Below are 16,724 nucleotides of genomic sequence, written 5' to 3'. Positions count from 1 at the left end.
TTCACGCGATACTGTGTGGCGTTTCGTGACAACTCGAGTAACGGCCAAAGAGACTAAACTGGAAGGTGCGGTTGGTGGAGGTTGTTTTATGTGAAACGACTATTTGTTAGAAATAAATGTTGCAAATGGTTAGTTTCTTTTGTCTTACGATTGGGCTCTAAATTAGTTTTATAAGACAAGGCCATAGGCCGGTTGAGGGAGACGTGGGACTCGAGCACATGTTACAGCCGTGGGGTGCGGGGAAGGGATATGTCCGTTTTAGTGACGATTCATCTTCACTTCGCAATAGTTACTTCACTTTCGCGTGGGAGAAAAAGATGGAGTATTTTTACACTGTTCGCACCAAAAGTCTTAAAGCTCAAGGGTAGAAAATCGTGTATACTTCAAACTACTCCAACGCGTATTTTTTTTATTTTTTTTTTTAACCCTGGCCCCAGCAACATCATAAGCCATAATCACTACAAACGAAGCTTCAACGGATAATGCTGGGTTAGGCACCACTGGCAACGGGGGTTGCACCCAAGTAAAGTCAAGTGAAGAGATGTTGATCTTCACTTTAAAATAACATCTTTCATTTCTTCTGCTAAACAAAGATGGACCAAGTAAATTGCTACTGGCTGCATGCAGCAAACTGACGTGGGAGATTACTTCAAACTAGTTCAACGCAGATTTTTGATTTCGTAACCCAACACTTTCAGTGTGTTTATGGCGACTTACTTGTTCCCTCTGCACTACTGAATTAAAAAGAAATTCAGCTGAGTTGTATCAATCCACGATTTATACTAGGATCTCAAGAATTTCTGATTCGCGGAAGTACGCGAATCGAACGCGCGGATCGCGTTTACGCTTATCATGCGCGCATGGTGCGCGGTCTAGGCTTAGTCTCTCCTGCATTTTAACGGAGACGAGTAATCAGGGCTCGAAAAATGTCTGAATTCCAGCTTGCCGTTTGGGCAAGTAACTCTCAAATTTTGCTTATCAGGGGCATTTCCCCACTTGCACAGGTTTTCAAATTCATTAATAAATCTGATGAACCCAACTGGAAGTCATTCACTTGCATGTTTGAATGTAACAAACCCGTATGAATTGCTTGTAATCTTCTTAGTTTTGATCACTTTCATGTTCGTGTACGTGCTTGCTATTTCCTGAGCTATGCGCTGGGTATCTTCCAAAATCCTTGAGTTCGACTCCTCGAACGTTAAAGAACGTCTTGCCTAACTCTAAAAAAAAATCGTTTTGAAGCGCGTAAAATTAAAAACTAGTAGAATATAAAACAATATGGCTTATCCTCCTCAATTTTGAAACTTTTAGAGCTGGTGAGTGCATTATTTTTTCCACATGGGTGGTTGAAAAATATTTTCAGTCGGGTGAAAACGTTTGAATGAAAAACTATTCTCTGCCAAAAGCCCTGAACACTGAAAGTTTTTTTGAAAACTTACTTACTAATCAATTTATTTTTAATAGCATTAATAACACTTTTTATTTCGGGCGGCGGCGCCAAAGTAAGCTTATATTTTTGCCAGAAAACTTGTATCATTTTGCCAAAGATCGACGGGGAGTTAGGGCCTCGTTTTTGCGGTAGAAACATACGGGTTCTTTTCGCGTACAGCTTCTACAGCTGTGATACAAATTATGCCGAGTTTACTTTTATACAGTGAAACTGGCAAATGCTTCCAAAAAATTTGCTGAAATTTTAAGAAACAAACACCGCTTTTCGTGCTGAGCCCAGTTGAGATAACTTGTTCAAGGTTCTTAACCAAACGCAACAGAATTTATAACACCAGTTTGAGTCACAAGCAAGAACATGAATTTGCGTTAGTGTTGATCGGCAAGAACATTCCGCCGCGTTATGTGTGTGGGTCTATTCCGGCTTACAGTGTGATACGATTAACACCTACATTACTCTCAAGTGTTTGTCAAGGGTAAATTTGAAAAAATGGGCTTCTGTTAAATAGGTTCTCCCACGTCAAACTGACGTTGCGCTTTTCTCCTAGTGTAATGCCTACCTAAGAGAATAGGATATCTGAATTGAGTGCAACTTACCTAGAATTCATTATTTCCACGCAAACGATGACTCCTGTGGAATTCAGCGAAGAAGAAACGACGACACTTCGTAAAAACACACGCCTTCAAAACAGCGTATTTTTGAATAAATAATCGTTCTGTTCCTCAAACAAACGATATGAAGAGGAAGACGACAAAATTTTGTACATCATGGCCAAATAAAACGATAGAAATATCCCGCCGATTACGAAATATTGCCATTTTACTTATGAGAGAACGATTGTGTCGCATTCAAATTTGATTTTGCCGCTCAGTGCGCTTTTTTACCGGATGTGACGTCACTTTTTGGTCGATGATCCAAACACAAAAAAGTGCCAGGCGTCACCGCGTGTTCTCCCCTGAGTCGAACACATGCTAGGTAAAAGCTAGGTAATCATTGAGTTATTTTTTTGTAAAAAAAATACCTCTTAGTCGGCGCGTCGGGTATGTTATGGACGGGTCAATGGGTGAGTGAGTGAGTGAGTGAGTGAGTGAGAAATGTATGTATGTCACACCAATCAGGTTGGATCTACTATGAACAGCCAATCAAATTTCTTGTTGTAAAGGTAAATGGTATGTGAGAAACACAAGGTATGTATAAACAGAAGGACTTTGGTAATCGAAAAATAAAGAGTGACGTGTATGTTGCCGGTTTGGGATTTTTGAGTTATTTTTTTTACAAAAAAATACCTCTTAGTCGGCGCGTCGAGTATGTTACGGGTCAATGGGTGAGTGAGTGAGTGAGTGAGTGAGAGATGTATGTATGTCACACCAATCAGATTGGATCTACTATAAACAGCCAATCAAATTTCTTGTTGTAAAGGTAAATGGTATGTGAGAAGATCTGATCCCAATAAAGTTCAGAACGGCCGTATTCATTCTTCTATAAAAGAGGAGGAAATATTCATACATTGGGTTTACTTCGACTTTTTCTGTGGGTTAGGCTGAGGATTTTAGTTAAATGAACGTAGTATGCAAATGCAACGAGATGTTTTTATTTTTAGTTAAAGGTAACTTGATACTTTTGTTTTTCACAAGGAGTAAATTCAATTAGAGGTCACGAATCGTCGCCTCTGGTTCTTAGGACATGTTTTAGAGGGGACGAGACTTTAGATTTGAAACAGTTCTAACGTTTCCAATAGTACGTGCGGGTAACGATTGTTTTGTTCTTGTTGCATGCAAATATAACAAGATATTTTTGTTTTTTAGTTACAAAGTGTAATGTGACACTCTTGTTTTTCACAAGGGAGTAAATTCAATTAGAGCGGACGAATCGTCACCACTCTTTCCCAAGAGATGTTTGCTATCTTAAGTAACAAATGGTAACTTAACACTTTTGTTTTTTATATGGGAGTAAATTCAATTAGAGCTGACAAGTTATCGGCTATTGTTTCCTGGATATTAAACAAAAAAGCTTTCATTTCTGGACAGTTTTTACCTCTCTGCAGTAGCAGTTTAATAGTTTTATTTGATGACATTCATTTCAGTCCGATATTTTTAAAGGTAAAAAGTATGAAAACTGTTCAAATGTTCTTTGAAGACTGCGCGGCACCAAGTTAAAGCGCAGTTTAATTAAATCAGACTTTCAACGTGTCAAAGGTTTTTTTCTCTTTCTTTCTATTTTCGGTGAAGATGTGTTGTGTTGTGTTGTGTGAAAAGGTAAACTTACGTCTCGTATAAAATGCCAAAAGGTCCCTAAATTAACTTGAGTATTTTTGAGCAAAAATTCCTCTTGGAGGTTGGAAGGGTTATGTGATCGGTGAGTGAGGGAGTTATGCATGTGCGCGTGTCACACCGGGTTGTATCAAAGAACGAATCAAATTGCCTGTTAGAAAATAAGATGGTATCTACATTAATCTGGAGACATGTCAGATTACTGTAGTTTGTTCAGTCAAACATTTTATGGCTTACTATTTAGCTATCTTACCATGACCGATGTAACATCGCAACCAAAGAAAAAATGTCAAATTAACCAAATCATTACTGTACCATGAATGCTCCTATCTCCGACACTTCACACAAAAAATAACTCTTGCACGCCTTGCGTGCCTATGTTTAGTCCGGTTTGGAGGGGAGTGTGACAGTTACACACGTATATTGGGTTGTTTTAGAGTGCATAATTTTCAGTGTAATGGTGGCTAGTTATGAACGAGATGAGTCTTGAGTTTTGAAGCAGTTCATGAGTTAGTAGTAAGCAAATGGCACGAGATATTTTTATTTTTAATAACAAAGGGTAACTTGATACTTTTGTTTTTCACAAGGAGTTAATTCAATTAGAGGTCACCAATCGTCCGTTCTAGTTCTTAGGACATGTTTTAGAGGAGACGAAACAATTTAGATTTGAAGCAGTTCTAACGTTTACAATAGTAAGTGCAGGTAACGATTGTTTTGTTCTTACTGCATGCAAATATAACGAGATATTTTTATTTTTTTAGTTACAATGGGTAATTTGACACTCTTGTTTTTCACAAGGTAGTAAATTCAATTACAGCTGACGAATCGTCACCACTTGTTCCCACGAGATGTTCGCTATTTTTAGTTACAAATGGTAACTCGACACTTTTGTTTTTCATATGGGAGTAAATTCAATTAGAGCTGACAAGTTATCGGCTATTGTTCCCAGGATATTAAACAAAAAAGAAGCTTTCATTTCTAGAGTGTTTTTACGTCTCTGCAGTAGCAGTTTAATAGTTTTATTTGATGACATTCATTTCAGTCCGATATTTTTAAGGGTAAAAAGTATGAAAACTGTTCAAATGTTCTTTGAAGACTGCGTGGCGTCAAGTTAAATTGCATTTAATAAAATCAGACTTTCAACGTGTCAGAGAGGTTTGTTTCTTTCTTTCTATTTTTGGTGAAGTAGTGTTGTTGCGTTGTGTTGTGTAAAAAGGGTAAACTTACGACTCAACTAAAATGCGAAAAGTTCTCTTGAGTATTTTTGAACAATAATTCCCCTTAGGGGTTGGAAGAGCTATGTGATCGGTGAGAGAGGGAGTTATGCATGTGCTCGTATCACCCCAATCACAGTGTGGGTTGTATGAAAGAACGAATCAAACTGCCTGTTAGAAAATAAGATGATATCTACATTAATCTGGAGACGTGTCAGATTACTTTAGTATGTTCAGTCGAACATTTCACATGTCAATCGATTTAGCTTTATGGAGGGAGAATTACATAAGGAAAGTATTTTCTGTGACGCTCAGCTGCTTACAACGCACACGCTGTCAGCAAAAGGCACAACACTAAATTGTGATTCGAGCGTTTGTTTTGGACGGGCTAGTTTTGTTGACCGAAGTAAACATAGGCACGCAAGGCGTGCAAGAGTTATTTTTTTGTGAACTATAAGTCTCGGAGATATGAGCATTCATGGAACTGTTTACAGTAATGATTTGGTTGATTTGACAAGTTTTTTTGGTTGCGATGTACAGCAAGAAAGAAACTGGGAGTTTATGATGTACATACCATGTTACATCGGTAATGGTAAGATTACTAAATAGTAAGCCATAAAATGTTTGACTGAACAAACTACAGTAATCTGACACGTCTCCAGATTAATGTAGATACCATCTTATTTTCTAACAGGCAATTTTATTCGTTACTTGATACAACCCACACTGTGATTGGTGTGACACGCGCACATGCATAACTCCCTCACTCACCGATCACGTAGCCCTTCCCTCGGGGGGGGGGGGGGGGACTTCCTTATATGGGCTATATAGGTCTGTGCGGCCCCGAAGGGTATGGTTTTTCAGCCGTTTTGGTCATAAATAGGGTATCGATTTTAGCTGATTTTGGTCATTTTGGTCATAAATAGGGTACGGTTTTTGCGCTCTAGCCTTGATATGGGTATGCTTTAAGAAGAAGCCACTTTTTCAATTTAACATTGGTTTGAACTAGGGAGCTAATTATAACGCAGGTCTGAAACAGGGTTTTTGATTTAAGGGTCAGGTGGTAAATAGGGTTTCGAATTTTTGGTCAGGTCATAAATAGGGTAAGGAATATCGCAGATTTTGGTCATAAATAGGGTAAGGGTTTTGGGAAGCGGGCCGCACACCCCCAACCAATTTTTCTGGGAGTACCCCCTCGGGAGCCCTTCCAGCCCCCAAGAGGAATTTTTGCTCAAAAATACTCAAGTTAAGAGAACTTTTCGCATTTTATACGAGTCGTAAGTTTACCCTTTTTACACAACACAACGCAACAACACTACTTCACCGAAACTTGAAAGAAAGAGAAAAAACCTCTCTGACACGTTGAAAGTCTGATTTAATTAAATTGCACTTTAACTTGGTGCCACACAATCTGCAAAGAACATTTGAACAGTTTTCATACTTTTTACCTTTACAAATATCGGACTGAAAAGAATGTCATAAAATGCCCATCAAATAAAAATATTAAACTGCTACTGCAGAGACGTAACAACACTCTAGAAATGAAAGCTTCTCTTTTGTTTAATATCCTGGGAACAATAGCCGATAACTTGTAAGCTCTAATTGAATTTTACTCCCATATGAAAAACAAAAGTGTCGAGTTACCATTTGTAACTAAAAATAGCAAACATCTCGTGGGAACAAATGGTGACGATTCGTCAGCTCTAATTGAATTTACTACCTTGTGAAAAACAAGAGTGTCAAATTACCCATTGTAACTAAAAAATAAAAATATCTCGTTATATTTGCATGCAATAAGAACAAAACAATCGTTACCTGCACTTACTATTGTAAACGTTAGAACTGCTTCAAATCTAAATTGTTTCGTCTCCTCTAAAACATGTCCTAAGAACTACAACCGACGATTCGTGACCTCTAATTGAATTAACTCCTTGTGAAAAACAAAAGTATCAAGTTACCCTTTGTAATTAAAAATAAAAATATCTCGTGCCATTTCCCTACTACTCATGAACTGCTTCAAAACTCAAGACTCATCTCGTTCATAACTAGCCACCATTACACTGAAAATTATGCACTCTAAAACAATCCAATGTACGTATGTAACTGTCACACTCCCCTCCAAACCGGACTAAAAATCACAAACCGGCAACATACACGTCACTCTTTATTTTTCAATTACCAAAGTCCTTGTGTTTATACATACCTTGTGTTTCTCACGTACCATTTACCTTTACAACAAGAAATTTGATTGGCTGTTCATAGTAGATCCAATCTGATTGGTGTGACATACATACATCTCTCACTCACTCACTCACTCACTCACTCACTCACTGACTTACTCACTCACCCATTGACCCGTCCATAACATACCCGACGCGCCGACTAAGAGGTATTTTTTTTACAAAAAAATAACTCAAAAATTGTAGGAAGGATATTGTTATTATGAAGTTGTTTGTGTGCTCATTGAGGTTTTTTTTGTAAAAAAAATACCTCTTAGTCGGCGTGTCGGGCATGTTATGGACGGGTCAATGGATGAGTGAGTGAGTGAGTGAGTGAGTGAGTGAGTGAGTGAGTGAGTGAGTGAGTGAGTGAGAGATGTATGTATGTCACACCAATCAGATTGGATCTACTATAAACAGCCAATCAAATTTCTTGTTGTAAAGGTAAATGGTATGTGAGAAGATTTGATCCCGATAGAGTTGAGAACGGCCATATTTATTCCTCTATAAAAGAGGAGAAAGTATTCATATATTGGGTTTACTTCGACATTTTCTGTGGGTTAGGCTGAGGATTTTAGTTAAATGAACGAGATGAGCCTTGAGGTTTGAAACAGTTCGTGAGTTAGTAGTATGAAAATGCAATTCAATTAGAGCTGACAAGTTATCGGCTATTGTTTCCAGGATATTAAACAAAAAAAGAAGCTTTCGTTTCTGGACGGTTTTCACGTCTCTGCAGTAGCAGTTTAATAGTTTTATTTGATGGCATTCAATTCAGTCCGATATTTTTAAAGGTAAAAAGTGTGAAAACTGTTTAAATGTTCTTTGAAGACTGCGCGGCACCAAGTTAAAGTGGAATTTAATTAAATCAGACTCAACGTGTCAGAGGTTTGTTTTCTCTTTCTTTCTATTTTCGGTGAAGTTGTGTTGTGTTATGTTGTGTTGTGTTGTGTAAAAAGGTAAACTTACGACTCGTATAAAATGCGAAAAAGTCTCTAAATTAACTTGAGTATTTTTGAGCAAAAATTCCTCTTGGGGGTTGGAAGGGTTGTGTGATCGGTGAGTGAGGGAGTTATGCATGTGCGCGTGTCTCACCAATCACAGTGCGGGTTGTATCAAAGAACGAATCAAATTTCCTGTTAGAAATTAAGATGGCATCTACATTAATCTGGAGACGTGTCAGATTACCGTAGTTTGTTCAGTCAAACATTTTATGGCTTACTATTTAGCTATCTTACCATGACCGATGTAACATCGCAACCATAAAAACTTGTCAAATTAACCAAATCATCACTGTACCACGAATGCTCCTATCTCCGACACTTCACACAAAAAAATAACTCTTGCACGCCTTGTGTGCCTATGTTTTCTGAACTGTGAACAGGCGTCACGCAATCAACGAAACATGTACTTGTCCCGGACGAGCGGACGGGGGTTTTTTCGAGCCCTGGTAACGGCTGTTACTAATGAATGAGTTGCCAATAAACGGATACCCGTGTTTGCGAAAATAACTCTGGGATCGTCAGGGGGCAAACATTGCAAGTCGCTAGAAGGAAATGTATGGCGAAAAGCTGTTTCGACGCCCAAAAAGATGGTTTTGGAGAGAGATCAACGCTTTTTCGCCTTTGTTTTATCGCAAATAGATTTTGGCAATGTTGATACATGGAAAATGTAAGTTTTTGTTTGAATAACCGTGAAATAAGTGATTAAATTTACCGATAAACTCCCTTTTGCTTGCGTGAGGTTTATTGTGAAATACATTGAAGAAAATATTGAAATTTCAATACACGCCTGATCTCGAGAGGCTACCCGGAGCAAATGGTAGAAAAGACCCTCCGAGAAGTTAAATATTAAGACAGAAAAGAAGCTCTAAAACAGAAATCGAAAATTGCAGAAGGAACTACTACCCTTTGTGTCGGGCAATTTCACTCAACCGTCAATACCAAACTTTGGAAAGCATAATCACGCACAAATGGCACTTTCAAATACAAATACTCAGAGATATATTCAGGGAGCTACCCTTGATCTGTTATAGAAAAGGAAAATCACTGAAATACGTGCTTGTAAAAGCAAAACAAAGGCTTTGAGCAACACTAGTAGCCACACAGCACGAGTCGCGCGGACTCATTTGTCATTAAATCAACCCCAGACAGTACAATAATCGCCACCGGGCTTATTTCCAGTATTATTTGTACGACTAAGCTCTCAAATAAGCCAACAGTAGCCTGTACATAACTTAAAAGGCTTTACTGGGTTATTTCCTCTCGATTTACACCTAATTAATTTTGTAATATTTTCAGACCATTACGCGATGTAGATTTCACAATAAACCTCACGCAAGCAACGGAGTTTATCGGTAGATTTTGTCACATATTTCACGGTTATTCAAAGAAAAACTTACATATTCCACATATCAACATTGCCCAAATCCATTTGCGATAAAAACGACGACGAAAAAGCGTTGATCTCTCTCAAAAATCGTTTTCTTGTACCTCGAAACAACTTTTCCCCATACATTTCCTTCTAGCGACTAGCAATGTTTGCCCCCTGACGATCCCAGAGTTCTTCGCGCAAACACGGGTATCCGATTACTGGCAACTCATTCATTGCAAGATGTCTTCTTTGTCGCCTGAAGACATCTTGCAAGCATCTACTCGGATAGAGCCATATATTAGAAGAACTCCTCTGGAATATTCTCCCTGGCTAAGTGACGAAGGAAAATCTAAGGTCTACGTTAAATTAGGTGAGTAACGTAAGCTAAGTCTACGAAATTGGTTCTATAAAATTTGGGAGCTGTGTAAATGCAGTGGTTGGGTATGTTATGGCACCATGCATTTTTAAAGTAACGATCTGTGTACAAGAGGTAGGCAAAAAACAATAGGCCAGATGCTAAAATACTTAACACTTAATAAATGACTGGTCCCTGGGGGAACAGTGGATTTTGTTTCCCGAGAATGTCAATGTTTTCCGAGACGAAGTCGAGCAACACAAATTGGTCAAACCGGTGGAAAACAAATAATCACTTTTTTATCCTGCAAACAGGCCTCCCGGTGAGCCCAAACGAAGCTAGGCCGCCGTTCTATGATACCACCTGGTATCATGATCGCTGATTGTTGACATCTTTGAGGTAAACATTTGACAGATCTTTGTAAAATTACATGACTCCTACGGTTGGTGCCAATAGTGTGTTTAAGAGCTAAGTTTCGGTCTCTCGACCTTTCGTTATTTCACAAGTGATTCTGAAGGTTACTTTATGTTCTGTTATGAGGAGGAATTTTAAGTAGAAGCTAGTGGAGTGGAGCCGTTAAGTTGGGTACCCTTGTGCTTTAGTTGTCAAACCCATAAAGGGATACTGAGATACCTTGTCAAAAGAGCTTTGAAACTGGCACTCCTATAGACACTCCAGTATATTAATGTTTTATGTTGTAGGAAGTGTTGTTAGAAGTGTAAGCTTACTTTGAAAAGGCTTTACTGTTCAATAACAGTCTGAGTTTCTATATATTCATGATTATTTTACTTGTGATTACAGAAAGTGAGCAGATAACAGGATCTTTCAAACTCAGAGGAGCTTTCAACAAACTTCTCTCCCTTAAAGAGTTGAATGATGATGTCCTTTTAACAGAAGGAGCCATAACAGCGTCTACTGGAAATCATGGTGCAGCCACAGTAAGTGAAGGTTACATATATACATAGGTTGTCCAGTCTGCAGTAGAAATTTATCCCATGATCCTGAAAGGATCCTACGTTGAGATGCTGTGTAATATTCTATAGGATCCTGAAGCAGGATTTCAAAGAGAAATTGGTCACTCAGTGCATTGGTGCTAAATGTGGAGGAGTCTTCTTCAGATAAAGAGAAATTCACCAGTGAAGTATGGTTGAGTTAGTGGTAATTGATGCTGGCTTGACAAACCTCAACAACAACAACAACAGCACCAACTTTATCTGTACTCAGCTAGAAATTAAATAATCAACAAAAATAAGTTAAATTAAAAGAGTACATGGCTGCGAGAAGCATTTCACTCAGAAGCATTTTATTTCCCTCATCTGTTTCAAACAATGCTGCCGATTATTCCTGACCAATGAAAATCACTCTTCTAATTTTTGCCCATATAAGGAAATTCTGAATAGCGTTCTTTTTGCAAACTCCTTGCGTGAATCTCTCACAGACAAACCTGTTCAAAATGGTGTCTAAAGGGAAGAGGCTCTCAGTCATGAAAAAAGGAAGATTTGTGCCACGGAAAAGAATTGAGAGAGGAGGTTGTATTTGCAGGAGTTTCTGGTGAGTTGGCAGAAACCTTCAAGGTTTATCTGGAGTCTTGTGCCAGCAAGTTTGAATTGATAAAAGGTTGTAGCAGTCTGGTTTTAGTAATAAAAAGGTCAAGTGAGAGATCTGTTTGCAGGGCACGGAAAGGACCCACGTTTCTTGATCCTACATCACTGTTGGACTCTTTTTTGACATTGGGATGGTGTCTCAGTCTCTTAGCAGGTAGCAAGCGTCCTCCATCGTTGAATTTAACCTCTGTGAAGGTCAGCTTTCTTTTAACCTTCGACATTTTCGATAATTATTACACCCGCTTTCAGTGTTACGTACACAGGCGATATCTTTCGACCATCTCTCAACATTCCATCTTTCGACATGCTGTGTAAACGGCTGAAATACGGTTTACCTGTGAAACTAGCAATTTTTCCAGTTATTCGCAGAACGAATGACAAGTACATGATAATTACTGACCTCAAATGAATGAAGAAGATTGTGGACTCCCGATTTACGGGATAATTCAAATGATTTTAGTGTACTCGATCAGCTCTCAATAGTGACTTCCGGTAGAATTGGGCTGCTACCGCTCAGTTAATATTCAAAAGATGTAAACATTTGAAGCAGTCGATTTATCACTCACAGAATGTTTTCTTGATGCTCCTAGCCTTAGTTTGATGTCAAATAAATCCATCTTTCAGGACTTAAAGTCGAGGTCGACCATAAAGAAGCCACTTGTGCTTACATTTTGATGTAGGCCAGGTTACATAGCATGTCGAAAGATGGCATGTCGAGAGATAGTTGCTATGCACATAACACTGAAAGCAGGTGTAATTAGTGTCAACTACATGTTGTGGTTGTTGCAACTTTCCTCACAAAAGCTGGCGTGTAGTAAGCGCGTACACGACATGTCCACATGATATCTGCACAAGAGCCTGTGCTCCATATTAGGAAGTTAAATTTGATTGGTTTGGAATATTCGGCAGTATTGAACCAGGGTTAAACGCTTCTAGGTGATATGCTTCTGCCTTAATGGGCTAATAAGACTGGGCAGCCGTCCTTGGTGATTTAAAGCAATTATTTATTTCGGTCAAATAAGAAGCCACTTGATATGGAATCAAATACCTTCTGTGTTGATTCATACACTGTTAATGGAAACTGACAGTTCTTAGGGTCTACTCCAGATTGCTTTATTTTGCCTAACAGTAACCAGTGTGTTGCTCTGACAGTTATGGTGGCTATTCAGAAGAGTGATTCAAGTACGTTCATTTGAAGAAAAATTACCCTATGACACTGATAGTAATTTAGCAGTGGAAAAAATATTTGACTGTGTATTTATTTGTTTGTTTAATATCTCCTTTTTGGTTTGTTTTGCATTGTAATTAATAGGCGTACGCCTCAAGCAAAGTCTGCATTCCAGTTACTATATATGTACCCAAGACTACTTCTCCTGCAAAGTTACAGGTAGTGAAACAGTTTGGTGGTACTTTGGTGTATCATGGAATAGACTGTGTTGAAGCAGAAGTTAAAGCAAGGAGTGTTGCCAAGGTAAAATTGTTTCATACATCCTTAGTCTAATAAGAAGTTTCTAAAAGCCTTTGTGAAATAATTCAGAGGCCTTATGTGACCACTGGCATAAAGAGATGATAATGATAATGACGATGACAACGATGACAACGAAGATGATGAGGTCAATTTGCACCGCATCTGCAGATAATCAGCTAAGTAGATCTTGATACAGAAGCAAACACATATAACCTGTAAACTGGTGCCAATTACACGTGAACTCAGGGCTATAGGGACTATTCTTCATTTTAACTCCTTTATCTTCTCTGACTAACTGCAAATGTTTTTTTGTTGTTGTTCTGTCAGGAAAATAATTTGCACTTTGTGTCTCCATATAATGATCTAGTTGTTGCTGCAGGGCAAGGAACCATAGGGTAACTACTTTTAAATGTTAAATACATTAAATAATATATAGCTTCAGGGTACTCCTTGGAAGTTTTGGTGAGGATGTGTTTCCCAATTCTTCAATTCCTTACACTATTTCAGACCATGTTTTAAAAGTCATTTTCCATATCTGTTTTTAACTTTGCCATTTGCACATCAAAAGTGGTCCTGCACTTTTTTGTATGAAATGATATTTTTTGGGTTACTTCCTATTTATCTCTTTTTTGTTTGAAGTTAAAAAGCTTGGTTAAAGAAACAAAGCATTGCTTACCAAAAAAGCTGAAAAAATCATACTCTTTGGGATCCATCTAATTAGTACATAGCTTGGACAGGGTATTACCAATGCCAAGATGTAGTGGGGCTTAAGTTGGATCTACTTCTTTTTGTCCCACTGATTACCATTCTTTTTAAATGTAGAGCAATAAGTGAATAACGACTCTGGTAGTCATAATGTTCAATGTTATAGTACGTTCAGGTAAGAAACTAGACTTTGTAATTCATTAGTCTAATGAGTCTACCCTATGTCAATTGAGGGTTACTTTCCCTATGGGTGTGCTTGCCTGCTTATTGGAAGGGGGCGTTTATTGTAGGGGTGCTTATTAGAAAAGCAGCACTCAATGGGAAAGGGGGTGCTTATTTGAAGGTTGGTGCTAAATTGAATCATTATAATAAATAAAGTTTACTAACAGTGAAGAATGATCATCGCAGTTAATTTTCCAATTTAAGCAATTGGAAAGAAGAAGCCTGAAAAAAAAAATCAGGGCTTCAACGGGATTCGAACCTGTGGTTCAAATCCCGTTGAAGCCCTGATTTTTTTTTTCAGGCTTCTTCTTTCCAATTGCTTAAATTGGAAAATTAACTGCGATGATCATTCTTCACTGTCATCTACAACCGCAGTTCATATATGAATTATTTCATATAAACTTCACATCATTTCACTCCTCACAGGAAGATATGAACTCAATTAATTGACCTTGCTCCCAATGTGTGGCTTCATAGCTCAGTTGGTAGAGCATCGCACCGGTATCACGGAGGTCACGGGTTCGAATCCCGTTGAAGCCCTGATTTTTTTTTTCCAGGCTTCTTCTTTCCAATTGCTTAAATTGGAAAATTAACTGTGATGATCATTCTTCACTGTCATCTACAACCGCAGTTCATATATGAATTATTTCATATAAACTTCACATCATTTCACTCCTTACAGGAAGATATGAACTCAATTAATTGACCTCGCTCCCAATGTGTGGCTTCATAGCTCAGTTGGTAGAGCATCGCACCGGTATCGCGGAGGTCATGGGTTCGAATCCCGTTGAAGCCCTGATTTTTTTTTTCAGGCTTCTTCTTTCCAATTGCTTAAATTGGAAAATTAACTGCGATGATCATTCTTCACTGTCATCTACAACCGCAGTTCATATATGAATTATTTCATATAAACTTCACATCATTTCACTCCTCACAGGAAGATATGAACTCAATTATTTCATATAAACTTCACATCATTTCACTCCTCACAGGAAGATATGAACTCAATTAATTGACCTCGCTCCCAATGTGTGGCTTCATAGCTCAGTTGGTAGAGCATCGCACCGGTATCGCGGAGGTCATGGGTTCGAATCCCGTTGAAGCCCTGATTTTTTTTTCAGGCTTCTTCTTTCCAATTGCTTAAATTGGAAAATTAACTGCGATAATCATTCTTCACTGTCATCTACAACCGCAGTTCATATATGAATTATTTCATATAAACTTCACATCATTTCACTCCTCACAGGAAGATATGAACTCAATTATTTCATATAAACTTCACATCATTTCACTCCTCACAGGAAGATATGAACTCAATTAATTGACCTCGCTCCCAATGTGTGGCTTCATAGCTCAGTTGGTAGAGCATCGCACCGGTATCGCGGAGGTCATGGGTTCGAATCCCGTTGAAGCCCTGATTTTTTTTTTCAGGCTTCTTCTTTCCAATTGCTTAAATTGGAAAATTAACTGTGATGATCATTCTTCACTGTCATCTACAACCACAGTTCATATATGAATTATTTCATGTAAACTTCACATCAAAGTTTACTAAAAGAGGACGACTATGATTTGGGATGATAATTTGAGAGAAAGGTTAGACATAGACCTTTCAATGTGTGCCATCAGTGGAACAGCTTGTTAGACTACTTTTAGAACTGTTAATCAGATATCTTTGTTTGTCTGTTCATCACATACACAGGGTGGAAATCTTTGACGACTTACCCGATGTTGATGCAGTGTTTGTGTCTGTTGGAGGAGGGGGGTTAATAGGAGGAATTGCAGCCTACCTGAAGTCTGTTAAACCTTCAGTTAAGGTACAGTTAACAGAATATGAACTGTACTTTGCAGTCAAGAAACAAACACAGTGGTACCTTTACTAACAGGCAACCATCTTTGTTGATTCACAGTTCTATTCTTATGTGATTACCGAAATCCCTATTATTATATGGTGGCCATCTTGAACCCTCTACAAAAGCCAGTTGTGTTACTGCAAGGACACTTGGGGCATGAACACTTATTAACACAGTTTTTGCATGTTTTATCTCTATGACTATCCAATGAGAGATAAACAAAAGGTTTTAGTCCTTTTACCATGTTGAAGGGGTATATTTTCGTTTCATGTTAAAAGCCCTCATTGTATAGTGATCAAACAAATGCACAAAAATGTCAATGTTTATGGTTTGAATGACCTTTGACCATCAACTATGTGCTGAAAAAATTTTTGATTATGCTGTAGATGATTGGATGCCAGCCCTCGCAGTCTGCAGTGATGGCAGAATCAGTGAAGGCAGGAAAAATTTTGGATCTCCCTTCAGGCGTCACACTGTCTGATGGCACAGCTGGCGGCATTGAGGAAAATGCAGTAGGAACTGAACTTATTAATGCAACAGAACAATGACAGAAGAGGTCAAATATTTTATTTCAATAGCCTCATGTGGGTAGAAAGAACATGGAAGGACAGAACAGAACATATATTCTAAACTCTGCAAACAGACTTCCAGCAGGCGTGCATCTGAACCATTTAAGGAAACACTTCTGCTAAGTGAACTCAGTTACTTCTTTTCCTTGCCCGAAGGGTGTCAATGGAATAATAGACCATATTTCAATCTAGTTTGACATATTTCATGATAGTTTGCATTGTGATTTTCCTTATTAGGTTACCTTTGATCTTTGTAAATGTCTTGTTGATGAGTGGATTCTTGTGTCAGAGGAGGAAATAAGCAAAGCAGTGTATCAATTTATGGAAAATCATCATAAAGTAAGTCATAACTGCTGCTGTGATTGATGCCATTTACTATAGCAGCTAATGGGAACAACTAGGTTCTTCAGAGGATTCAATCTTCCATCAGT

At 38.3% G+C, this 16,724-nt stretch overlaps 2 protein-coding genes across 2 annotated transcripts in view; both read left to right on the top strand.

The window, feature by feature from the left end:
• Positions 1-16,724, top strand: part of LOC145498840 (major facilitator superfamily domain-containing protein 12-like) — a 78,555-nt gene that overhangs the window by 22,160 nt on the left and 39,671 nt on the right. The gene's annotated exons all lie outside the window — the stretch shown is intronic.
• Positions 8,589-16,724, top strand: part of LOC145499283 (L-threonine dehydratase catabolic TdcB-like) — a 13,929-nt gene continuing 5,793 nt past the window's right edge. The window contains exons 1-7 of the mRNA XM_081478783.1: positions 8,589-9,890; positions 10,677-10,813; positions 12,792-12,950; positions 13,275-13,342; positions 15,574-15,688; positions 16,111-16,236; positions 16,531-16,632. Coding sequence (XP_081334909.1) covers positions 9,761-9,890; positions 10,677-10,813; positions 12,792-12,950; positions 13,275-13,342; positions 15,574-15,688; positions 16,111-16,236; positions 16,531-16,632 — 837 coding nt within the window. The 5' untranslated portion in view covers positions 8,589-9,760. The remainder of the gene's footprint in view (positions 9,891-10,676; positions 10,814-12,791; positions 12,951-13,274; positions 13,343-15,573; positions 15,689-16,110; positions 16,237-16,530; positions 16,633-16,724) is intronic.

The sequence above is a fragment of the Orbicella franksi genome, chromosome 1 (genome assembly GCF_964199315.1).
Source record: "Orbicella franksi chromosome 1, jaOrbFran1.1, whole genome shotgun sequence".
In the NCBI taxonomy this organism is placed as follows: domain Eukaryota; kingdom Metazoa; phylum Cnidaria; class Anthozoa; order Scleractinia; family Merulinidae; genus Orbicella; species Orbicella franksi.
Note: the sequence above shows the minus strand (reverse complement) of the source record. Positions and strands in the feature narration are given on the sequence as shown.